This window comes from Fusarium redolens (assembly GCF_020744475.1).
Source record: "Fusarium redolens strain MPI-CAGE-AT-0023 chromosome Unknown BKA55scaffold_1, whole genome shotgun sequence".
NCBI lineage: Eukaryota > Fungi > Ascomycota > Sordariomycetes > Hypocreales > Nectriaceae > Fusarium > Fusarium redolens.
The window spans coordinates 1198453-1221537 of NW_025763664.1; the positions used below are offsets into that span (position 1 = coordinate 1198453).

The following is a 23085-nucleotide window of genomic DNA, read 5'->3' on the forward strand; positions in this document are numbered from 1 at the left end:
AAAGGAGTTGAGTTTGCTCTTCCGTGTTCTTGTCGTTTTAGTGCCACGGATTGACATGGTTGCTTTTTTCCCGGGTTGAAATGCCAAATATTGAGACATGCCTGCTCGGGCAGTTACATGGCCACTAGACTAGGAGCTTCTTCGGTAGATCAAGCCAAACGTAACGTTTTATTCCCGTGAAAGCTGGTCGGATAGCGTTTGATATTGACGCTATTCTTGGCTTACATCGCTTGGCTGAGACAGGCTTGATAAGGTAACTAACTTATAGCCAAACATTGATGTATATCTGTTTGCAATGCACAGCACAAACGGAATCTGAGTTCAGCTCACACTGTGAGTTTATCCGTTCATTTGTCTTTGTCTCTGTATTCGTCTTTATTTTGTTTCTTATTATTTTCTACCTTTGCTGTTTCCTCCCGCTCTGCGGACCAAAGTCATTGGCAAATTGAACTGCGACTTCAGCTTCATCTGTTTTCATCGATCGCAATCGTTCCAATAATACCAAGTCTTATTTCTCTATTCTTCTGTAAGATTGAGGTTGCCGTAATTTTCCCAGTCCCATGTTTGCCTGCGGGCCGCTGAACTCGTCACTTATCTAGTTAGTCTCCGGAAGTCTCTCACGATGCTCTTCATTCTCAGATACCTCATTCTTTTTGTGACCTTCGTTGCTTGTCAAGAATATGGTCAGCCTGGAAACGCCAGTTGTGTCTCCGGAGCTCACATCATCGTGGCCAGAGGCAGTCTTGAACCTCAGGGGCCAGGCATCATCAGAGCAGTTGCTCAACAGGTCTTAGATGGAATCCCCTACTCTAATATGGTCTCACTAGAATATCCGGCTATTTACAACCCGTACCAGCCGTCACAGATGGAAGGCATTGCGGCTCTCTCTGTTGTCCTAGCCCAGTATGTCACGGTCTGTCCGAAGACAAAGGTCATTCTACTTGGGTTCTCGCAGGTCAGTCACATCACGTTCCCACTATTAACCCCATTATGCAGAACATGGATATATTTTACTGACTTTGTTATTCAGGGTGCCCATGTCATTGCAGACGTGATGTGCGGCGCAAGTTCCATCGGGTTCCTCCCTACAGAGCCTTCACCTTCCGCCATTACCAACAACAGTCAGTCAAGCGAGCCACAAATCTCCATCATTCAAACATTTTAACCCAATTGCAGTTGCGGCTGTTGTTCTGATGGGTGATCCGAGCACCACCAAAGGCCAACCCTTCCACGTTGGAAGTAGTGTTGGCAACGGTGTAAGTCCTCCTGAACATACAGAACCCAAGGGACAGCTAACTTAGTTATCAGATATTTCCCCGTCAAAAGCCTGAGGGATGCAAATGTGTTTCGGACAAGACGATCTCGTTCTGCGACGCCGGTGACCCTTTCTGCGAGGCTGGAGGCCACGATTTGAGAGCCCATATGAACTACGTGACGGCATATGGACATGTTGCTGCCGACTATGCTGTGGGCATGTTTCATAAAGCCCAAAATAGTAGCTTGACACAATTTGGATCAAACAGTTCAACTTAAGGTTTTGTGTTCAGAGTTTGGAGTATGTATAGGAACAGATAAGGCTCTATCGTCACTGGGAAGACTGAGACTAAATTATCATTAAGTCAGCAACATATCTTAGATTACTGAGATACAATTAAAGTAAATTTCATTATATGAGTGGTCTGTTGTACTGTACATATGTCTTCTTAGGAATAGGGGTGAGTTCCTACAGATTGTTGATGGCCAGGGCAAACCGACCAAGTCAACTACGTCAAGTACATGCTTGGCACCAACCAACACAGGTTTCGAAACATGTTTAATTATATGGTTGTTCTAGCGAACATGGAGATCCAATTCTAATCCCAGCACGCTGTGAGGAACTAATGTCGATCCTCTCCACTTACACAACCAGACAGCATTATGATATCAAGACAAAGTTAGCTGTTCCCAGTAAGGTTGTTAGACATATCTTACATAATTTCTTGTTATCACTGTCATACCATGCTCTATAAATTAAGTGTTTCCCATATATAAATCTGTCTGTTGTTGAGTTACTCAGACTGTATTGACCAAATCAAGCAACAAGTCCGATACCATCGATCTACCCCAGTCCCTGCAGCCGAACCGCAAAAGTTGCAAAGATGCGATTTGACAGTTGAGGTCCATGGTTTTGCTTTTTCCAACGTTCACTAGAGATTCTAGAGTGCCGATGTGGGTCTGCCACTGCTACGCCGCTGCTCTACTATCTTAAGATATCGTGAGTGAGGTTGCTACGACTGTCTGCCACTGTCAGTGATCGCGAATATCGCGTTCTGGTGTTGCCGCTGCCACTGCGAAATGGCACTGGCGGCTGCCAAGGTGAGGCTATATATTCTCCTCTGTTCTTTCATCCGGTCTTCTTCTTTTCCTCCTCTCTTCACCTTCATCGTCACTCACTTCCACTCTGTTAACTCAAATCACAACCAACCACTACACTCAGGGTAAGATATCATCTCTCTACCATCTTGCAATAAACATTTATTCTGACTTGATTTTACTAGCATTCTACACATCGACACCGCAGCCATGATCGCATTCATGCTTGTCTTGAGCCTCGTCCTGGCTCTGGCTACGGCCAACACCACAGCCAACGCTATCACCTGCGCCAAGGGCGCTCATCTCGTCGTTGCCCGCGGCAGCCTCGAGCCTCAGGGCCCTGGCGCTATGGGCATCCTCGCTGAGGAAATCCTCAAGCTCATCCCCGGCTCGGACATGGAGGCCCTCGTTTATCCTGCTCTGTATGATGAGTATGTCGAGTCCCAGACTGAGGGTGTTCGTACCATGACCTCGGTCATCAACAACTACGTCAAGAACTGCCCTGACACCGACCTTATCCTCATGGGATACTCTCAGGTAAGTCGTTATCCTTGCCCTTGTATATGACCTTACTAATAATTTCCAGGGAGCGCACGTCACCATGGACACCATGTGTGGCGCCAGCTCCAAAGGCTTCCCCGGCACTCTCTCCCAGCCTGCCTACATCACCGACAATGGTAAGATACATTCACTCACTCAGAACGTACTTGAGAGATGACTAACCTTGGACAGTTGCGGCCATCGTCGCCATGGGCGATCCCAGTCTCACCGAAGGCCAGCCCTTCCATGTTGGCACCAGCGAGGGTAGTGGAGTAAGTCTTCAAGAACAATCACTATAGGCACGACTAACATACTACAGATCTTCCCACGAAACCTTCCCATCGGCTGTGATAGCATCGCCAGCAAGACCGTGTCCATTTGCGACAAGGGCGACCCGTACTGTGAGGCTGGAGGCAAGGATCTCTCCGTTCACTTGAGCTACATCAAGAACTACGGAGAGTTCACTGTCAGCCACGTTGTCAAGGCATTCAAGTCTCGTAACTAAGTTGACTTTGATGCATTTCTTGCAATTGGAGCTTGGGAGTAGACAGGATGATTTTGATGTCGATGCGCAGAAAGCGCTTTGGAAATGCCACCTGCTAGAGATGCCGAGTTTGGCTACGTAGAGATAATGGATTGCTCTCACGAACAAAGGCACTTTTGCGAAGTGCTACTGCTCTCTTGTATGTGAATTAATTGCCCAATCTCTAAACTCGTTGCGAAAATCAAATATCTCTCAGTCTACATTCTTGCCGTCTTATCATTAGAAACGAAGGAAATAAGAACATCTAGGGTATCATGCGATGCGCTCCTGTAACCAAACTTTAACCCATAAGCGTAACCATAAACCATAACCATGCCGTGTCGTGTCGTGCTGTGCCACCGTAATTCCCCAAACTCCAAATCATTCCCATATCGTTCACTGATCATTCTCATTCATCTTCAAGCCATCCCTCGTTGGGAATACTCCATCCCGCCTTTGCGAATAAAGGGACCGATTCTGGATACGATAGAGTGAAGGGTAACCAGAACGTCTCCCTGATAAGGTGAGGTATCCTCTCAGGCCGCAGCGCATGCTCGGGTAATCTGCACTGAATGATTCTTCTGAGGATCCAAATCATCTCGTGCGCCAGATTCTCCTGCCTGTCGTGGTCTGAGTGCTTGAGCTCATTAACATAGGTCCTCGCAAGCTCATCCGCCAGCCCCGCTAGCGACAACATGGTGACGGGGTTGCTGCCAGCGGTGCCTATTTTTAGGGCATGCATCTCGTTGAAATCGTAGGGAAACCTCACGCGGATCTGCTGGATGATGCCGTCAGAGGTCGCGACGCCCCAGACGTGTCGCTGGCGCGGTATCGGGATCATGCCCTGCGCCTTGGCCCAGCACTTTTGGTTCTCGCGCGTGTGCTCGGGACACACGATGCTCACTTTGTACGGCCTCGCCTCGTAGCCGTAGTAGACCATGGCTGCGAGACCGCTAACGGCGTAGGGGATGTGGCTGAAGCGCAGAGCTATCATGTCGACTACCTCTGACACGGCCTCGCGGTTCATTGAGCGGTCGTCGGAGAAGAAGATGGCTTCGTTGCTCCCCTGTTCCTGATCCTGTTGGTAGAGAGTATGTATACCATGCTTCTTCTGGTTCTGCTTCTTTGACGCGTTTACTTGGGTATCAACAACATTGCTGCGTTTATGTTTCTGATTGTGGCCCTGAATATGCAGGGATGTATCCTCTGATGGAGACTGTTGGCCTCTTGCTTGTGGGGGACGTTGACGTGGAACCACAGGCAGAGGCTTCGGTTGCTCACTAAGACGATGCTGCTGCCCGCCTGACGCGTCTTGATCCTTGTGACTTTTACTTTTTGCCTCACGCCTAGAAGAATCATTGTCTCCATAACCGTTAGTACCGTGGCAATGACTGCAATAAGTTCGTTTCTTGGGTAACCCAAATGGATTATTCTTTTCCTTTTTCAGTCGCCGTCGATTTCTGCCTGGTTGAGGACACTCTCCTCTAATTGATTCTATCCTGACTTCTGGTTCTGAGTCAGAAGACTTGTCAGAAGAAAACCAAGTGCGCATAATTGAGCGTAGCATTATTCGAGAACCCATAGCTACTAGAACAAATCTACAACTCTCTCAAGCGCAGGACATCCAAAGACTTACCTCTCTTTATAGATATCAATCTAGGTATGCGCTGTTGTAACAAATGACTGAACTGCTTTGAAGATATTCGGTAACGGCGAGCTGCTTCTGGTGGCTGTTGTTGTCTTTGTTCAAGTGTATCTAGCTGTATATTAAACAAGCAATAGTTGAAAGTTGAAATATGCAGTTTGTCAATATAAGCGCAACTTTCGAAAAATGAAATAAGAAAGAGAATTACTATGCAGCTTTCGCCTTTATAGACATCAAGACCTTTGTTCTGCGCATGAGTAGCTGTGTTCAGTGTTCAGCAGTCTTCAACAAACATAATACTGACAGCGTATGAACACCATTACAACCCGCACATCAACTCACTGAACAGAAACGTACACGCGGAATTAATTCATGCATGCTATCATGCTAACCTTGTGCAATAATTCGTGACATGGCTAGGTCTCTAAATCTTCCGTCCCGACCGCCAACGCCCATTAATCTTACAAGTCCATCCCGTGGCCTCGTTATCCTTGTTAAAGGTATTTAATTCCTCTCGCTTATAACTCCTCTTCCACGTCCATTTGTTCACCGTTCACTCGCCCCTTGGACCCTGCTTGCCCCTCCTTCCTGGGCATGGTAGCCTCCTTGTCAATCATTTGTCTCGACACAGAGACAATGTTGTCCTCAATGAGCTCCTGGCCAACATCCTCGAGATGCTTTTTGGGATCCAACTTGCCAACGTAGCGAGTCTTGAGCTGATCCTTAGTCAACTCAGTCTCCTCCTTTACGCGCTTCTCGTATCCATCTGCCAATGAGACCAGCTGTTGCAGTCGGTCCTTGTTCTTGCAACCCTCGTGTCGGAAATCGTCCATCTCCAGAGCTTCGGTCCAAACGTGCTTGTGCAGGTTCATGAGCATGTTCTCTTCGAGGGCGGTCTTGCGATAGTTGATTCCAATCGAGTAGTAGTGTCGATTCAAGCCGTGGATGAGAGCCTGGATCGAGGGCTTGTTAAGGTGACCCAAGTTGCTAGTGCTCTGCCGAGGCTCTTGGCCAAGCATCAAGAGCTGGGGGTTGATGAGTCGGAAAGCGTCAATGACGACTTTGCCCTTCACGGACTGGATAGGATCAATGACGACGGCAACGGCGCGGGGGTTCAGTTGCTCGAATGACTGCTGTGTGTTGATATCAACGGAAGAAAGCCAGCAACCAAAACCAGGATGCGAGTGGTACCATCCGACGACCGACTCGGGTCTGTTGAATCCGTTAGATAGTGATAACAAATGGGAGACCGGGATCGACGAACCTTCCTGTTTGCCTGAGCATGTCCATCATCTTGGTCTGGAAAACGGGGTCCACAGCCTCGACACTAACACCGGTACCGCTCTGAGGCATGGCAAACACATCCATAACCTTTACAGTAAAGTCATCCACAAACTCGCCAAGCATCAGACCCATGACTTCCATGGGCACACCTGCGCGACCGTGTCGAAGCATCTTGAGTAGGGCAAGGGAGGAGATGTAGACCGTTTCGGAGTTATCAATCAGGTTTGTGTTATCCTACAGTCATCAAGGTCAGACAAGCTCAGAATTGCAAAGCATACTCCATGAGGGAGCTCAAATGAAGGAGATCATAGCTTACAGTGCCATGTGCAGCTCCTCCAAGGCCCATTCCACCGCCACCGAGTAAACTCCTAAAGCGCTCCATGATATCGACGGTGTGTTAGAAAGTGTATAAAGAATATGTGGGTTAAAGTACTTCGTCGACAAAAAAGGGTGCAGGTGTTGATGTTGATGTGGGCGGTGATGGAGGGTTGGCGTTGCTATGATCGGAGCTTGGTAAAGGTAATTGACGTTGACGCCAGCCCGGCAGCCTGGGAGCCACAGCTGAGAAGCTTAGTCACGTCACGTGCAAGAGCGTGACTCGCTCTCTGTGGCGTATCTCTTGCGAGCGATTCGAAATGTGGCTTGTGACAATTTAGATAGGAGCGCTTCAATATTATTCCGGTGTAAACGGGCGACTCTTGAGCTCCGGGGATGTGCTTCGCATCAGCCAGTGGTGGTGGTTCTGCCCATGTAACTTTACTTACACTCAAAGATTCTTCTCGAAATCTTGTCACATTCTACCAAACTCTTCCCTAAAACTTTCTGTCGATCATGCTGAGCTCTCCCTGAGCAACTCCCTATCGAAATACCTGTCGAAGATCTTTTATTGCCAGCGCAAATTTGACTTAGCCCTTTCTTCCCACCCGCTTTCCGAGATTCGCGACTCCACGAGTAGCCGCAGTCATGGGCGACGATATACGTGTCGAGCTCGGCTCGGTTGCGCTCAATGGCTCATCGCCCAAGAAGGTCGCTTACTTCTACGATTCCGACATTGGCAACTATGCCTATGTTACTGGTCATCCCATGAAGCCTCATCGCATTCGGCTGGCGCATAGCTTGATTATGCAGTACAACCTCTACCAGAAGATGGAGATTTACGTGAGTTCATTCTTGGTCCCCAACTTGACTCTATGTATTACTGAGTTGCGAATATAATACTGACAAATCGCAGCGCGCGAAACCTGCGACTCGAGGCGAGATGACCCAATTCCATACCGACGACTACATCGATTTCCTGCAAAAGGTCACACCAGACAACATGGACAGCTTTATGCGAGAGCAAGGAAAATACAACGTCGGTGATGATTGTCCCGTTTTCGATGGTCTTTTCGAGTTCTGTGGTATCAGTGCAGGTGGTAGCATGGAGGGTGCCGCGCGACTGAATCGCCAAAAGTGCGACATTGCCATCAACTGGGCTGGTGGTCTTCACCACGCCAAGAAGTGCGAGGCCAGTGGTTTCTGCTATGTCAACGGTATGTCTCTCCCAGCTATTTCAGATATCACGACCTAACACGGCATCTAGACATTGTCCTTGGTATTCTCGAACTCCTTCGATTCAAAAAGCGGGTCCTCTATATCGACATCGACGTCCATCATGGTGATGGTGTTGAGGAGGCTTTCTACACCACCGACCGTGTCATGACTGTTTCGTTCCACAAGTACGGAGAGTACTTCCCCGGCACTGGCGAACTTCGAGACACTGGTATTGGGCAGGGAAAGAATTACGCCGTCAATTTTCCCCTCCGAGATGGTATTACCGATGTGTCCTACCGTTCAATCTTCCAGCCTGTCATTGAGAATGTCATGAAGTACTACCAGCCCGAGGCTGTTGTTCTCCAATGCGGTGGTGACAGTCTGTCTGGCGATCGACTTGGTTGCTTCAATCTGAGCATGGATGGTCATGCCAACTGTGTCAACTATGTCAAGAGCTTCAATCTCCCGACTCTTGTTCTCGGTGGAGGTGGCTACACAATGCGCAACGTCGCTCGAACTTGGGCTTTTGAGACTGGTGTTCTTGTGGGCAAGGAGATGGACCGAACCCTGCCCTACAATGAATACTACGAAGTAAGTTATCTGATTCTGTATTGACAAGCCCCCACTAACGCGCGGTACAGTATTATGCTCCCGATTTTGAGCTGAATGTGCGATCCTCCAACATGGAGAACTCCAACAGCCGAGAGTACCTCGAGAAGATCACTTCTTCAGTCATCGACAACCTTCGACAAACAGGACCTGCTCCTTCAGTTCAGCTGCAGGACGTTCCCCGAAAGCCTTTCGGCGGTATGACCGACGAGGAGGAGGCCGAGTTGAATGACCTTGATGAGGATGAGAACAAGGATGTTCGCATGACTGAACATCGTTGGGACAAGCATGTTGAACACGACAACGAGTTCGAAGCCAGTGACGATGATGAGATGGCCCAGGCACATGGTGCCACGCGCCAGAATGGCAACAAACGCACCTTTACCGACTATCGCAAGGAAGAAATGGAAATCGATAATGCCGATGCTCCTCCTGCCAAGGTTACCAACGGTGCTTCCACTGACGAACCTGCTGAGGAACAAGCTGGCAAGGATGCTCACGATGTGAATGACGATACTATCGACGACATCTCAGCTCCAGGCCCGGCCGAGAAGGAGGTTCCGTCCAAGGAGAGCGAGAAGCCTGACGAGACCGCCAAGGAACCTGAAGCTAGCAAAGTGGACGGAGACGGTGATATCGGCATGGAGGACTCAGCGGCTCCAGAGGAGACAGCAATCAAGAAGGAAGAGGTCGAGCCTGAGGCACCCGCGGAGCCTTCAGCGCCCACCGAGAAGGCTACAAAGGACGAGCCTACTGCCCCAGAGGCCACTGATTCCGCCACGAAGGAGCCCACCTCAGAACCTAAAACCACCGAAGAGACCTCAGATAAGCCTGCAGAAGCACCAGAGAAGGCTCAGAGCGAACAACCCGACGATGCTATGGACGTCGATACGGAGAAGGATAAGCCAGAGCCACCTACCGAGAAGAGCAAAAGCCCTGTAAGCTAGGGGCTTTTGGCCAAAGTCCTCTTGATTTCTTAGAGATAATTTCACGTTACAAGCAAAAGCTCACGCCACGTGCATCTTCGCATGGAAGCAACCGTCCTTACGACGCTACAACAAGTAAGGAGACGAAAGCCTTGCATGCCAAAGAAACATGTGGCCTGCAGTCAGGCGTTCCGGGAGTAGGGATAAAGACGATACGAAGGGACAGGCATCGATTTGTACAAGAGGCTGGAATTTAAAGGCTCGATCACACATCGGGATGCCGTCTTTATTATGACGTTTGATGTTTTGTACTGAGTAGTTTGTCACCATAGCGAAGGAAATTAATTAAACACTACAAATCACGATGTCTTAGGTATGAGTGACATGAATGAATCTCAATTTTATTGAAGCATGAGTCTTAGGAATGATTATAATGTCTGTTTGTTGGAAGTGATGTCTTGTCCATAATCCAACCAAGTAACTTTAAACTGAGCACACAACTCAGTTTCTCCCATAACTCAATCATTGGTCCCATTATTCCTCCTCCTTTTTCCTATTGTAATGCTTCCCGCCACGGATATGTCCTAAAGTCTACTTGGTCTCAGCATCGGCATCGGGCTGACTCCCACACGGACTTCCCTTCCTTTCTTCACCTTTGTCAGATGACTCATCGGCCAAAGGCTCAGATGAACTCGGTGGAAGTCCCATAGTCTGTGGGTGATTGTGCAGGGAACACATCATATTCATGAACGCTTCATCCTGGCTCCAAGGGCAGTGGCGCTTGAGAAAGTTGTAGCGTTCGATTGCTCTGGCGTGTGAAGCGAGCTCTGGGCTGAAGTGTGCAAATCTATCGCATCTGGCCGATGGCCTAGTTGGAAAAGTGTCCTCCTGTGTACCATTTCTTGTAGCTCGTGTGTTTGTTTCCTTAGTTGAAGTGTCGCTGCTTGAAGTGTCATCGTTTGAAGTGTCATCATTCTGAATACCTTCTCTGAGGGAGGCTCCAAACATGTGGCCGAACTCGGCCATGAAGGCCGTGACCTCTTGGTCGATTTCTTTTCTTTCAGCGGCTGAAAGCATTATGAGAATAAGTAGTAGATTTCGTTTGGGAGATATGAGTATGTTATATTAGACTTGAGGTGGCTTGATGACGGAGTTCGTGTGGTTTGGCAGCCGTCTGGTAGTTGGAAAGTGCAGTCTTAGTTAACGATGTGATTCTTTCGAGGAAAGAGATGAGATCTAACAATTGGTAGTGAAAGAAAGAGAAGCGTCGCTTCTGATATAGAGTTAGAGTGTTAAAGTTTCGATATGGAGGGTTTTTTAATGTGTGAATACGTCTTTCACGATCCTACGGTTTGTTTCTGAAGGTCATAGAAGTCTAAACGTTCGCATTTAGTGACAGTTTACATGGTCCTGATAAGTTTTCTCAATAGAATACAGCTGATGACGAACTCCATGGCGTAGAGTTTGTCCCTTGCTGTCGTCTCACTTTGCTAGACAGTCAGGTCTTTATCGGTTCAGTGCCATCTGCAGACAAAAAAGAGTGTGCGTTCATTGCTCAAAGATAAGCAGAAGATATAACCGGAATAGATACCTTACATACAGGTAGCTGCGATCATGAAGTGATTGGTATCAGTATAGTAATTGGTGTGGCTCAAGGCTTGTTAAGGAGAAAAAGGCAATGACTGGGCTTCGTAGGCTAATGGTTTCTGGTTTGAATCATGCTTCAAAGTTTAAGACTTTAGATAATGTCTCATATAACTTGAACAAAGCGAAATAAGGATCTTTTGAATAGAGCACGAATCTAACATAGAACTCGACTTACGACTCTAAAGATGTTCAACTCAAAGTCTCATAATGATAAGGGTCTAGGGTGGCTGAATGTATTCACAAATGGTGGGGGACCGAGACACTGATAAGATACCCCACATTCCGCATCGACTGCCGACATTCCGCCGGGTCGACTCATAGGCCGGGAAGGTGGAAGGTTCAGTAATAAAGTAGCAGGGTAGGGGACGAGCTACACTTTAGCGTCGACTGCGGGGGACTCGAAAAATAATTATTTCCAACTCCAAGAGAAGCCCATCGTCATCCGTCTTCTCTCTCCTATTTTCTTACTCGCCACTCGCTATCTTATGTCAATGTAGCATCAAATATAATCAGATCTTTGACTCTTCTTACCAAATCATCCCTCCTACGACAATTCTATCCATCCTGTCGCATCGTCGCTTGACTCACAATGCCCACCCCCGCGCCCGCCGAGGGCGACGCCGCGACGGCCAAGCTCGGCGTCTGGAAACAGGCCCTCTACGATCGATGTCGCGAGTCTGGAACAGACATGTTCTCTCAGGATGATCTCATGCGCCTCGATGTCATTCCCAACCGAGATCTCATGCTCCTCGCCCGTGTCGTTCAATCCCTCACAGATGACAAGCTTTTCATCACCATGCGCGAGGCCTCGGGCCAAGTGCTATGGAAATGGCGCGACTCTGAAGAAGCCCACAAGTGCGTAGAATCACCTCTGGAACACTATGTCAAGATCATGGCTGACAATTGGCTAGGTACAAGCAGTGCTCGACCGACGAACAGGTCATGGTTTACTCTCTTATCGACGACTCGGGCGGCGACGGTATCTGGTCGCAGACGCTACAGAAGCGACTGAACATGCACGACTCGGTCCTCAAGAACGCACTTAAGCAACTTCAGACAAAGGGTCTGATTGCGCCCTTCAAGAATGTCGAGCACCCGAACAAGAAGATGTTCATCAAGGCCTCCATACGGCCCAGCGATCGCGCCACCGGCGGCCCGTGGTATACCGACCAGAACTTTGACGAGGCCTTCGTCGAAGAGCTACAGCGATTTGTATATGATTTTATCAAGCGTCAGAGCAGCTACCACAGTACACATGGGGGAGGTGCTGCGCGGACGCAAGTGCCCAAGAAGGGTGTCGTAAAAGGCGGCGTGGAAAAGGGCAAGAAGCGAGATGCTAGTCACATGGATGAGCCCCCAGCGAAAGCCACCAAGATTTCTCCTACAGCGACCGTTAAAAAGGATGCCCTCCTCCCTCTTCCTGCTGGATACACAGGCTACCCAACCGTACGCGACATCGCTCGTTTCCTCTCCGCAAATGGCATCACCCACAACACCATTCTCTCCGAGCACGACGTACAGAAGCTTGTAGACGTACTTGTCTGGGACAACCTCATCGAATCAGTCAAAGTTGCTGGTAAGGTCGGATACCGCGTATCTCGCATCGCCAAGCAGTCTTTAGAAAGCTGGGCTGGTCGAGATGACCCCACAGGTCGTGAAGGTGGTCCCGAGCTTCTCGTGAGTGCCTTCACTGAAGCACCCTGCGGACGCTGTCCAGTGTTTGAGATCTGCGAAGAGGGCGGTCCTGTAGGTCCGAATAACTGTGAATATTTCAAAAGGTGGTTGGGTGTTGAATAGAGCATGAGTGCAAATTTTGCATTTCGATACGACAAGTATGGGCTATTGATAGCTGCTTTTTTTTTCTGACGGAGAACGGAGTTATGGTCTGGAAGAAGGCTTTTTGTTTCTAGGGATAACAGCCAAGCGCGATGGTCGCAGCGATGATCAATTTTACAAAGCAGAAGAATAAGCTGTCACGCGATATTTTAAGAATTATTCATTCACAGCACGACAGTATCAAGTGACAACGTTTATGGGGTTAAATGGTTGACATTGCTCAGCAGCTAGACTTTTATGCCAGCTTGCGAAAATCCAGCTTCTTATCGCTAGTCCTCATTCAAGTTTTGTAATGTGCTCCCAAATCCCATCCCTTTGTCTTGTCCTGAGTTGGAACTTTTTAGAGCTCACCGGAGTCGACAATGGTGGCACGCTTCTGGTACTTGACGGCACCACTGCCGGAGCCAGTAGCCTCAAGAGCCCTGACGACGTTCATGGACTCCTCGTCAGCGACCTCGCCGAAAACGACGTGGCGGCCGTTGAGCCAAGAGGTGACAACAGTGGTGATGAAGAACTGAGAACCGTTGCTGGAAACATTATTAGTCTAATTGAATCGTAATTAGGAGTCCAAGTGCTTACGTGTTGGGGCCGGCGTTAGCCATGGACAGCAGACCGGGGCGGTCGTGGGTGAGCTTGAAGTTCTCGTCGGCGAACTTCTCACCGTAGATAGACTTACCACCGGTGCCCTTGATCATGTTAGCATGCATGCCAGAGGTTTGGGTTGACAGAAACGTACGTTACCACGGGTGAAGTCACCACCCTGGAGCATGAAGTCGGGGATGATTCGGTGGAAAGAAGAGCCCTTGTAGCCGAAACCCTTCTCGCCAGTGCAGAGAGCACGGAAGTTCTCAGCGGTCTTGGGGACCTCCTTGTCGTAGAGGTTGAAGTTGATGCGACCACGCTGGTCTGGAGAGAAGGAATGTTAGCACTGATGAAACAAAAAGCGTAGCTCAAGCTTGGAACTGATGATGCGAAATGATGACGAATGCCGTAGATGCAAATGCAAATGCCGCAAACACAAGACCATTGTGCATCTCTCGAGGTATCAAGCCGAAGGGTAAGGTAGCTGAAAATGCAGCTTGCCGTCTCGGATCGTTGATGATGATGGCATCGGGGAGGAATAAACACTTACTCTGAACGGTGGAAGTAGGCTTGCCGTTCTGGAGGACGGGGCCCTCCCACTCAATATCGAAGAAACTATTCAGAGTCAGCTGATGTTTACATCAATGCGATGATTGACGAAGGGATAACTTACACCTTGTTACCCATGACTGCGGATGAAGCTGAGAAGAATCTAACAGATCTGATTGTGTTGGAGAGTTGAGGAAGAGAAGAAGAAGTTCTCGCTGCAGAGAAGCAGTTATGGCGGGGTAGGAGGGGCTTGAAGAGGGAGGGTCTCATTTTGAGCAAGCTGGAGGGGCAAAAGCGTTAGCGTGGGCCGTTGAAGCCAATCAAAGCTTGTAGAATGTGTAAAAGAGTGGAGCAGTGATCGGAAGGAGATCACGTGAAGTGATCCTGAGAGCTTCCTCTCCTTATTTTGGCTATTGGAAGAGTCCGCTAGACCATGAGGTCACCGTGGTGGCTATGGCCACTGTGGGGCGGGGGAGGGGAGCTTTGCAACAGCTAAGGTTCTGGCTCTGTTGATCAATGATGAATCCATCAATACCTGCTTGTTATTGCAAGCAAGCAATCAAGAGCTGACGAGCATTGCATTGCCCCTGGCTCTCAATGGCATGGCTCTGACCGCCATTACTGCCATGCCAGACATTGCAAATAGCGCAAGCACGCGCATTGAGAAACAACAAGACCACATTGGACTGTGCTGTGGACTCAATGGCTGGCTGGCTCGCTCTCCCGTCAAAGCTTCAACGGGGCTATCCTTGAGCTGATGGAGGTTGCCCGGGCCACGTCAAGCAAGCAACGTATCGTATCGTACTGGACTCACACACTCTCTCTGGTCTGTCTAGCCCCTCAAACCACCAGTCCAGAGAGACGCGTCGAGTCAGTGGCCCGATATGCCCGAAGTGCAGCAGACTTTTGCCAAAGCATCACCCCCATTGGAGGGGACATGGGATACGGCCACCCCGGTGGATTGCATGGGCTCTCCACCTCGAAGTCTCATGTAATGCGCCAGTATCCGGTCCATCAATCAACCCGTGGGCAGAAGTGACCATTCCAATGCATTGTGAACAGCCAGACACCGGGACAAGAAGCTCCCCTCCCTCCGCAGGACCGGGTAGGACAGGGGCAACCAGACCAGCACCAGGCAAGCTCAAGCTGCAGTGAAGAACAAAGGCGAGAAGACGCCGACAATACCGGTATTGGGCCGATCAGCTGGCTTTTCCAAGATCCCAATCCGGGTCAGAATAATACCATTGACCCAAGAAAGGTGCTCAGACGGTCAATGTTTGCTTGAGGCGTCTTTCTTCTCTCGCCTTTGTAACGTGCACTACATGTAGCTTGAGCTTCCTCAGAGCTCTTGGTGGTGGAACAAAGGCAAAGGCGGTAGGGGAAACAACTGAGCTTGCACATACCTTGACGACTAATACACTTGGGAAATGATTTGATGGTACAGAAAATGTAGATTTAGATAGATAAAAATTACAGAAAACTGGTGATGTACGTGCTGAGGTTGGTCTTTTGGACTGATCTCGAGAAAGGGAAGATAAAAGTTTGGACCAGCTTGACGTCTGGTATCCAATTCTAGCGCCGTGACTGACCCTCTAGAGCCCTGTTCAGGCCTGAAGTCTAAGGTTGTATGGCGGGGACTCGAGGTTTGTCTCCAGATGAGTTACAGTACCTGCTAGAAGCTCAGTTTCCGACTCTGTAACTGTAACACATGCCAATTAGAGGACAGGAGATGGACTGGAAATTCAATTGTATTCTCAGGCCAGTAATTGAAGCCTTGAATGTTTTCAACTCCATAATATCTATATCCTCATACAGGAATGTTGACAGTATCACGTGATCAGCCATGATCCATGCTGACGTTGGGCTCTGGGAAATGTCCAAGTGTCCACCATGGCAATAGCGTAGCAAGGGGCATCTTGAACTCCAGATAATCTATTCAATTCCATTTCGAATCCCTTCAGGAGCATCGTCAACGGCTCCGCGTCTTCTGCGCTCATTCTTCAACTCTTCTGCTGGCTTTCTTCTTCTTGGACTAATTCACCATGGATATCAACGATTTGAAGAACACGGTCTCCAACCTGACCTTGTATGACCTCAAGGCAGGCTTTCGGAAGGCCCAGAATGGTACCCCCTTAGCGGCCACCTAATGCGCGTCATAAGTCACTGACGATGTCCAGCTGTTATGAACTTTACCGAGATGGAGGCCAAGGTTGGTTGAGCTCTGCGCGACAACAGACCGGGACATTGTCGACTTACCCATCTTCAGGTGCGCGAGGCAACGAATAACGAGCCATGGGGTGCTTCATCAACCCTTATGCAAGAGATTGCCAATGGAACCTTTAACTAGTACGCACGCCATTTCGAACCATATCCAAAACCAACTGCTGACTGTGAGCCAGCCAAACACTTAACGAGATCATGCCCATGATCTACCGTCGCTTCACCGAGAAGGCTGCCGAGGAGTGGCGTCAGATCTACAAGGCCCTCCAATTACTCGAGTTTCTTATCAAGCACGGTTCCGAGCGCGTTATCGACGATGCTAGAGGACATATCTCGCTTCTCAAGATGCTGCGCCAATTTCACTTTATTGATCAGAACGGCAAGGACCAGGGCATCAACGTGCGCAACCGAGCCAAGGAGTTGGCCGATCTTCTTAGTGACGTGGATCGTATCCGGACCGAGCGCAAGAAGGCGCGTGCAACCAAGAACAAGTATACCGGAGTTGAGGGTGGCGCGACCTTTGGAGGTGGCTTCTCAAGTGGTAGCTCTGGTCGTTATGGTGGGTTTGGTAGTGAGAGCGCCGGCTACGGTGGCGGTAGCAGCAGCGGCGGCCCTGGCAACTATGGCGGATACTCTGGTGGTGTTTATGGCGATGGTGGTGGTTTCGGTGGTCAGTCTGATGACTGGCGAGGCGATGGCGCTGGCAGCCGATCCGAGCGATTTGAGGAATACGATGAGTTCGACGAGGGTGAGAGACCAGCTGCCAGCTCATCAAGAGCTGCCGCTAAGCGACCTGAGCACACTCCTGTTAAGAAGGCTGCTGAGCCTCCCAAGAAGAAGGAACCCGAGGTTGATCTCTTCTCCTTCGACGACCCTGCGCCAGCATCTTCTGCAGCTCCAGCGTTGGCCCCAAGCAACACTGCCGCCGCTCCTGCGCAAGAAGACGACGACGAGTTCGATGACTTCCAGTCGGCTACCCCTGCTCAGGCAGCACCATCCAACAACTTTATGCAAAGCCCTGCTGTGACATCGGCGGCCTCTTCAACCGCCCAGTTTGCAGCTCCTCAACCTCAGTCGGCTCCTCAGCAGGCTGATATCAGTCAAATGGTCAGCATGGCGTCCATCTCGCCCGTACCAAGTGCCTCAGGCACTCCTGGGCCCAACTATTCTGCCTTCAGCATCCCTGCTGCTCCTGCGGCACAGGCTCCCAAGCCTGCTGCCTTCCAACAGACTGGACCCAACTACTTTAGCTCTGTTCAAGCACAGACAGCAAAGACCCCAACAACATCTGCCTTCTCAGGCATGGGAAGCGCCTCCAACGCTGCGCCCAGCGGCCCTACTACTATGGCTAACATGAAGCCTGTTACTAGCCCATCAGCCAAGCCAGCACCCGCTGCTGGTGGAGATGCTTTTGGAGCTCTCTGGGGCAAGGCCAGTGGAGGTGTCAAGAAGCCAGAGACACCCAAGACTGGACCCGCAATGGGTCAACTTGCCAAGGAGAAGAGCAGTGCTGGAATCTGGGGAGCCCCAGCAGCTCCATCCTCCAGTGGCAGTGCTCCTCCCAAGACCGGCGGATCTGCTATGGACGATCTCCTTGGTTAAGCTTATGTGCTAAGTCTGTCTAAGAATGGTGGATCATAACCTGGAACCGAGACGACGGCTGGGGCACTAATGCCTTTGTTGGTTGAGTGGGCTTGAGAATGTACAGAATAATAAGCAGTGGGACAGCATGTTTGTATTCATGATAGGATCCTAGATAGGCGTCTGGCGCAACAAAATGAACTGACATGTCATGTCACTCTATTTTCAGCCGATTTGGCCTGGCCCTGCGGTAGGCCACCAGCATTAGATCGATTATGCTGTGTCAGGTTAAAACTAACCAATAATGGATTCACGATGATCATTATGAACCACACAAGATCAGATCAACAGCCGAGATCGATCCTGGACCGGATCAGTTGCCGTTGCAGTAGGACGACTATCCCAGAATAACTTGCAACAGGGGACTCATAATCCTCACCCAGGCAATCTCGCCGTATATGCGACCTCATTCTAACCAAAGGAGCCTCATCCGGGCCAACGAACCGTATTTCCCCAAGAACGACTCTCATCCAATCATGACCATGTCGATGTTTTCTGAAACACCAGCCGCCCTTTTCTCTGCGCGGCTATTCATCCAACATCCCTGCTCGTCTAAGCGCCGCCACAACGTTAAGCCTCTGAAGCCTTATTGGCCGATGAACCTGACGCCCAGGAACAGTAAGAGAATTGTTGTATCATGTTGTTGAATTGGCAGGGTTGAGATGATCGTCTGTGGGAGAGCGTGAAGCGCGATGGCGGCTGGTAGTAGGCGGTTGCTGTAATTGGAAACGAGGCTAGACAAGGTAATACCCATGAACTGAGTGTGTTATTCTTGTATCTTGGAGAAGTTTGTTGACTTTGGATTGTGTATAAAGACATGGAGTATCGGGCTGCTTGAGATATCCCTTTCTCTTCATCAAACAACCAACACAGCAAACACTCCAATCTCTCTCTTTTCCTTTTGTCTCATTTTCTTAGTTTCCTTTGTCCTCTGTTAAGTCTTTCTTCCTACTCACGACCAGACGAATCTCATAACGAATTCCTTTCTTTTTACAAGTCCATCTCTCGCCTCTTCTTTGGGCGGGTCGTTCACTTAGACAAAATATCTTCTTCACCCCCCTCCATCCCTTTCTACGCCAAAAACTTTCCTTTGCGCACAGCTGGCTCGTCGCGCCCTCGTCTCTCTCTAGACACAGAATCTGTTGGAAACCTCAAGACCAAGATGCAGCCTGCTCTCGGAGCCCTCGGGCACACCTGGACTGCCATGCGAGTCATGGAGTTCATCTCTCTGATCACGATCATTGGATTGACTGCCAACTTCATTGGTGAGATGGTCAATGCTGACTATGCGGCGCCTTCTGCCTTGATTGGAACACTGGTTGTTGTAAGTTGACTTGTATATGTACTGCGATGGAAGAGTGACTTACATGATACAGGCCTGCATCTCAACCCTCTACATTGCCATCTCCTACATCCTCTACTGGGATGGCATGCTTCCTCTCCTCCTCTCCACTGGCGCCGATATCATGCTTCTCGTCGCATGCATCGTGGTCGCCTGCACTGTCGGCAAGCCCGTCAGCTACCTCTCATGCCCCAAGTTCCCCTCGGACGGCAACACAGCCAACTTTGTCAACTCCCTCTTCCACAACGTCTACCACTCCCGCGGCAACACTTTTGCCTGGGTCGACCCAGATAAGGCTTCGTGCTACCAGATAAAGTCCATCTGGGGTCTCAGCATTGCCCTCTGTGTGCTGTTCGCCTTCTCCGCCATCACCTCCGGATGTCTCTGGAAGCGAACAAAGGGTGCCCCTCGTCCTGCTCCCAAGGACATCGAGGGCTGAGGGTGCGGCCGTGAGGGGCAGGTCAATGCCCTGGGCATCAGTCTAGGACCGCATGTGATGGCCCAGGAGCGAAGTCTGGGGACCATGGCCATGGCGAAGCGGTTCGACAGCGACTCTTCTGATGCTGAGAGCGCACGCCAGCCGTGGTGTCCCCCGCCCCCCACGGCGCCTGTCCGAGTAAAGAGAAAGGAAGTGCCGCAGCCCCTGCAGCATCTTCCCCCTCTTCCTCCGGTTCCGGTATCACCGGGACGTATGAATGATAGTGGTCCGAGGAGTCCTCTCGAAAGGGTCTGGTCGAAGCGCAAGACTCTGCTGCAACGAGTAGAGGGTTGGTGGGATCTTGATCTGCTCGAGAAGAGACAGACACTCTTCGGCGGTAAAAGAGTTCAGGGGTAATCGTGTTTTTGGGATTTAATAGATTGGACACTTTGCTTTGCTTGTCGGTGTATGGAAATGAGTGTTTGGAAACACCTGGGTAATGTCTACTGGTTAGATCGGCTTCATCATCAGAAAATGAATAAAAATGGGATCTGGGTTGACATGGATTGTTCAACCATAAACAGCTGTGCCCAACGTACCTTGTGATCAATAACGCATGATCAGAGAAACCTCTGCTGGGGAATCAAGACAAGTAAGCATGAAAGACTTGAAGGCAAGACCGGGTATGAAAGGTAGGTGCCGCTTCGAACGCAGTATTCTTCATAGGTTGTAGTAAGGAGTGATATTCGAGAATAAGACACGAACCGCCAGTTCCCATTGTTAGATGTTCCTCCCTAAATGACATAAATTCAGTGTATGTCCCTTTCACAAGAGAGAGCGAAGTAAAACGCTATCATATTCAAAACCAACCAACCAAACAACTCACTCCCAAGGGTATCAAATCAGCAAAACTCCATGTCCCAGAATCTGAAGGCACTTGGCTACATCCCAACTCTCATCAATCTGATCTCGCCTCAACCACACCTTCTCCATAACTTCAAGCGCCTCTCTGATCGTGCCGAACACGCTGACCGGACCCAGACGCTCCACCATTGCGCGGTACTTGTCCTCGTCTTCGGGGGGCGAAAGGCATCCTGCAATGCAGAAGGGCCAGACCAGGGTTCGGAGGCAGACGTTAGATGGAAGGGTCGTCAGGAGTTCTGTCATGCGTGAAACGGAGGTCTGAATCTCTGGGCAGGACGGTTGCCAGCCGGATATGACGACGTGAAGGTATGTGAGCGCGGCTTGGAGCCAGATCATGTTGTTGACCGCAAGGCCAGGGGCTTGTTTAGTATCAACACCGTAGCCGTAATTGTGAGTAGGACTTGCGACAACGCTTATAACGGGATCGAAGAAGGGGGCCGGCCCCTGGACCTGCGCCTCAATGACACTGAGGCCCCCCTTGATGGCATCTTCCATGATCTTACCTCGCTGAACCAACTCATTTATTGATAGCGAGTTCTTCTTCTTCTGCTCCTTCTTCCAAGCATCGAGTGCCGCAATGTCACCGATGATCTGCACGACCCAGTTGTTGAGACCAACATAGTCTTCCATGAAGAGCGAGCCCGAGATCCGAACTTCTTGTGGGTTGGTGTAAGTTTTGCAGCTGGGCATGATGTTATCTTGGTACTTCTGAAGGCGCGGCGCCTGCTCCAGTGTAATGCTGGATATGACATCGATGTAGAGGACATTGGCTGTAAAGAAACGAAGGGCAGCTTGGTTGGTGCTAAAAGGTCTTCGTATACCCATCTCTGGCGGTGGCCAGCGGTAGCTGTAGAGAGCTTCCAATGTCTCGCCCCATTTCTCTGATTGCGGGAGGATCTGTTGGAACATGGTGATGGCGGCATCGAGGTGCATCTTCCAGTGGTCCTTGTTACTTGTTGAAACCTCAAAGATGAGCATCTGTAGGATAGCTTGCAGAACAAGGAGGCGATCTCGGACACCAGCGCAGGAGACCTTGTGGTTGACAGCGGTCATCTCACGCTGCAGTTCCCTCAAACCCATCTCAAGTTGAGACTGTAACTGATGGACCATTCTATTTGTGCACTCCTGATGCTCGATTGCGCCATTGGCCATGACTATGCTGAAGAAGTAGGAAGTGAGTGACACAGCTGTATGCCAGACGGACTTGTTGCTTTGGAGCACATCGAGTACCCAGCCACGACCGCCTGCCAGGATGGGAGGGCGGTAAAAGGGGAAGAGATAAGGGAAAACGTAGTCGAGGTAGATCATGATGAAGTGAATCTCGGTACTGGCGCCAGTTGAGCTGCTGGAATCTTCAGTCGGGACAGAGAAGTGACTGTGCCATGGCATATCAGGAGGTGAGGCGCCGCTAGTGTTGCTGGAAGCAGGCGTCGATCCAAACTCATGGCCCGAAGCAGGATCAGTGTCGGAAGCAGCGGACATGGCAGCATCTTGAGGCTTCTGTTGGTTTTGGCCCTCAGTCTGTAGTGTGACGTTGCGAGTACCAGCTTCAAGCATCTCCATATACTTGCGATCGCGACGCTGGCTGGCCTGCTTCTTGACCTGAGCCTTGATCTTCTCAGCCATGGCCTTCTGCTTCGGTCCACCGTCCATCCATTCTGGCTTTTCCTCATCGAAGAAGCAACTGATCTCGAGGGCGCCACACGCATCGCAGACAGGACGCTTCTCATCGCATTTCTTGCGACGGAGACGACAAGTCCAGCAGCCTGCGTTGGAGCGCACCTTTGAGGACATGAGATGGCGAAACATGATGGCCAGTGGAGATGACCCCCTGAGCCTCTGTAGCACAGATTTGATGGAAGAACAGTCAGTCAGTGTAAGTGAATTGTGGTGGTGATGGAGATGGGAGTGTGATTAATAAAGCTGTTGCATTTGATGAATGTTGCGAGTTTGGTCGAGACTCGTACGGGGGCTTCTCAATTGGGTTAGTAGGACAGCCCCATGTTGAGGATCGACGGGTTAACGCCAATCGAAATTGGGGGACATCCACTTCCTTGCCAAGATAATTTGTCAGCCAATTCTATTTCCATGCTACTCCATCTTCACTTATATCTTTGATTGATAACAGACAAGAAACAGGAGACGTAAATGACGCGTCGAGTGTAAGATTCGGACGATACCATAGACAAGACGCCGAAGTCCGAAAGTAAGCTAGACCTCTTGGTCAGCTATCAGTGTCGACATCCCAGGAGACCTAGTCAAAGTAGTCATCTCTGATAAGGCTGCTGACTTACACACAACATGCAGCACAGTGTCACATCAACACTGCTGTCACACAAAACAAGCAAGGACAAACATATTGAAACAATCAGAACCTCTTATTATGTATTACCAGGACTTGAAGCAATATCAAGTGTAAAAGAATGCAGTGCAACCCGAAAACACACCCACAGAACCCCATCCTCTCTACCAGCTTGACATCAAGCAATTGGTGAATTTCCTCCAACAACGTAC

The 23085-nt window shown here is 49.8% G+C and overlaps 12 protein-coding genes across 12 annotated transcripts; 7 read left to right on the forward strand and 5 right to left on the reverse strand.

Annotated features, from left to right (window-relative positions):
- The first annotated feature begins 235 nt into the window (after positions 1 to 235).
- Positions 236 to 1624, forward strand: BKA55DRAFT_548363 (cutinase). The gene is made up of 4 exons (XM_046191115.1): positions 236 to 955; positions 1031 to 1121; positions 1177 to 1256; positions 1309 to 1624. Exons 1-4 carry the CDS (start codon positions 623 to 625, stop codon positions 1531 to 1533), a joined length of 729 nt encoding a protein of 242 aa, XP_046056130.1. The 5' UTR covers positions 236 to 622; the 3' UTR covers positions 1534 to 1624.
- A 710-nt stretch (positions 1625 to 2334) lies between these two features.
- BKA55DRAFT_532017 (cutinase-domain-containing protein) lies at positions 2335 to 3397 on the forward strand (the record flags this gene model as incomplete). The annotated part of the gene is made up of 5 exons (XM_046189281.1): positions 2335 to 2477; positions 2538 to 2889; positions 2939 to 3029; positions 3085 to 3164; positions 3212 to 3397. 5 exons carry the CDS (start codon positions 2335 to 2337, stop codon positions 3395 to 3397), a joined length of 852 nt encoding a protein of 283 aa, XP_046056131.1.
- A 427-nt stretch (positions 3398 to 3824) lies between these two features.
- BKA55DRAFT_532018 (uncharacterized protein) lies at positions 3825 to 4997 on the reverse strand (the record flags this gene model as incomplete). The annotated part of the gene is made up of 1 exon (XM_046189282.1): positions 3825 to 4997. The coding sequence occupies one exon, from the start codon at positions 4995 to 4997 to the stop codon at positions 3825 to 3827; it is 1173 nt and encodes a 390-aa protein (XP_046056132.1).
- Positions 4998 to 5282: 285 nt separating this feature from the next.
- On the reverse strand, positions 5283 to 6854 carry BKA55DRAFT_548369 (JAB1/Mov34/MPN/PAD-1 ubiquitin protease-domain-containing protein). The gene is made up of 3 exons (XM_046191116.1): positions 6661 to 6854; positions 6325 to 6578; positions 5283 to 6272 (listed from the first exon to the last, which is right to left on the reverse strand). Exons 1-3 carry the CDS (start codon positions 6724 to 6726, stop codon positions 5579 to 5581), a joined length of 1014 nt encoding a protein of 337 aa, XP_046056133.1. The 5' UTR covers positions 6727 to 6854; the 3' UTR covers positions 5283 to 5578.
- Positions 6855 to 7066: 212 nt separating this feature from the next.
- On the forward strand, positions 7067 to 9794 carry BKA55DRAFT_630112 (uncharacterized protein). Its single transcript, XM_046196942.1, has 4 exons — positions 7067 to 7502; positions 7576 to 7876; positions 7927 to 8468; positions 8519 to 9794. Exons 1-4 carry the CDS (start codon positions 7308 to 7310, stop codon positions 9431 to 9433), a joined length of 1953 nt encoding a protein of 650 aa, XP_046056134.1. The 5' UTR covers positions 7067 to 7307; the 3' UTR covers positions 9434 to 9794.
- Positions 9795 to 10003: 209 nt separating this feature from the next.
- On the reverse strand, positions 10004 to 10489 carry BKA55DRAFT_682457 (uncharacterized protein; the record flags this gene model as incomplete). The annotated part of the gene is made up of 1 exon (XM_046198347.1): positions 10004 to 10489. The coding sequence occupies one exon, from the start codon at positions 10487 to 10489 to the stop codon at positions 10004 to 10006; it is 486 nt and encodes a 161-aa protein (XP_046056135.1).
- Positions 10490 to 11648: 1159 nt separating this feature from the next.
- BKA55DRAFT_682458 (RNA polymerase Rpc34) lies at positions 11649 to 12856 on the forward strand (the record flags this gene model as incomplete). Its single annotated transcript, XM_046198348.1, has 2 exons — positions 11649 to 11914; positions 11971 to 12856. 2 exons carry the CDS (start codon positions 11649 to 11651, stop codon positions 12854 to 12856), a joined length of 1152 nt encoding a protein of 383 aa, XP_046056136.1.
- A 379-nt stretch (positions 12857 to 13235) lies between these two features.
- BKA55DRAFT_532023 (cyclophilin, cytosolic form) lies at positions 13236 to 14164 on the reverse strand (the record flags this gene model as incomplete). The annotated part of the gene is made up of 5 exons (XM_046189283.1): positions 13236 to 13422; positions 13475 to 13581; positions 13632 to 13801; positions 14028 to 14092; positions 14151 to 14164. The coding sequence occupies 5 exons, from the start codon at positions 14162 to 14164 to the stop codon at positions 13236 to 13238; spliced, it is 543 nt and encodes a 180-aa protein (XP_046056137.1).
- Positions 14165 to 16068: 1904 nt separating this feature from the next.
- BKA55DRAFT_682460 (uncharacterized protein) lies at positions 16069 to 17848 on the forward strand (the record flags this gene model as incomplete). The annotated part of the gene is made up of 4 exons (XM_046198349.1): positions 16069 to 16150; positions 16204 to 16235; positions 16293 to 16372; positions 16426 to 17848. 4 exons carry the CDS (start codon positions 16069 to 16071, stop codon positions 17846 to 17848), a joined length of 1617 nt encoding a protein of 538 aa, XP_046056138.1.
- A 1201-nt stretch (positions 17849 to 19049) lies between these two features.
- Positions 19050 to 19668, forward strand: BKA55DRAFT_532025 (uncharacterized protein; the record flags this gene model as incomplete). The annotated part of the gene is made up of 2 exons (XM_046189284.1): positions 19050 to 19211; positions 19264 to 19668. 2 exons carry the CDS (start codon positions 19050 to 19052, stop codon positions 19666 to 19668), a joined length of 567 nt encoding a protein of 188 aa, XP_046056139.1.
- An 84-nt stretch (positions 19669 to 19752) lies between these two features.
- On the forward strand, positions 19753 to 20064 carry BKA55DRAFT_682462 (uncharacterized protein; the record flags this gene model as incomplete). Its single annotated transcript, XM_046198350.1, has 1 exon — positions 19753 to 20064. The coding sequence occupies one exon, from the start codon at positions 19753 to 19755 to the stop codon at positions 20062 to 20064; it is 312 nt and encodes a 103-aa protein (XP_046056140.1).
- A 480-nt stretch (positions 20065 to 20544) lies between these two features.
- BKA55DRAFT_682463 (fungal-specific transcription factor domain-containing protein) lies at positions 20545 to 22380 on the reverse strand (the record flags this gene model as incomplete). The annotated part of the gene is made up of 1 exon (XM_046198351.1): positions 20545 to 22380. One exon carries the CDS (start codon positions 22378 to 22380, stop codon positions 20545 to 20547), a length of 1836 nt encoding a protein of 611 aa, XP_046056141.1.
- Positions 22381 to 23085: the final 705 nt, after the last annotated feature.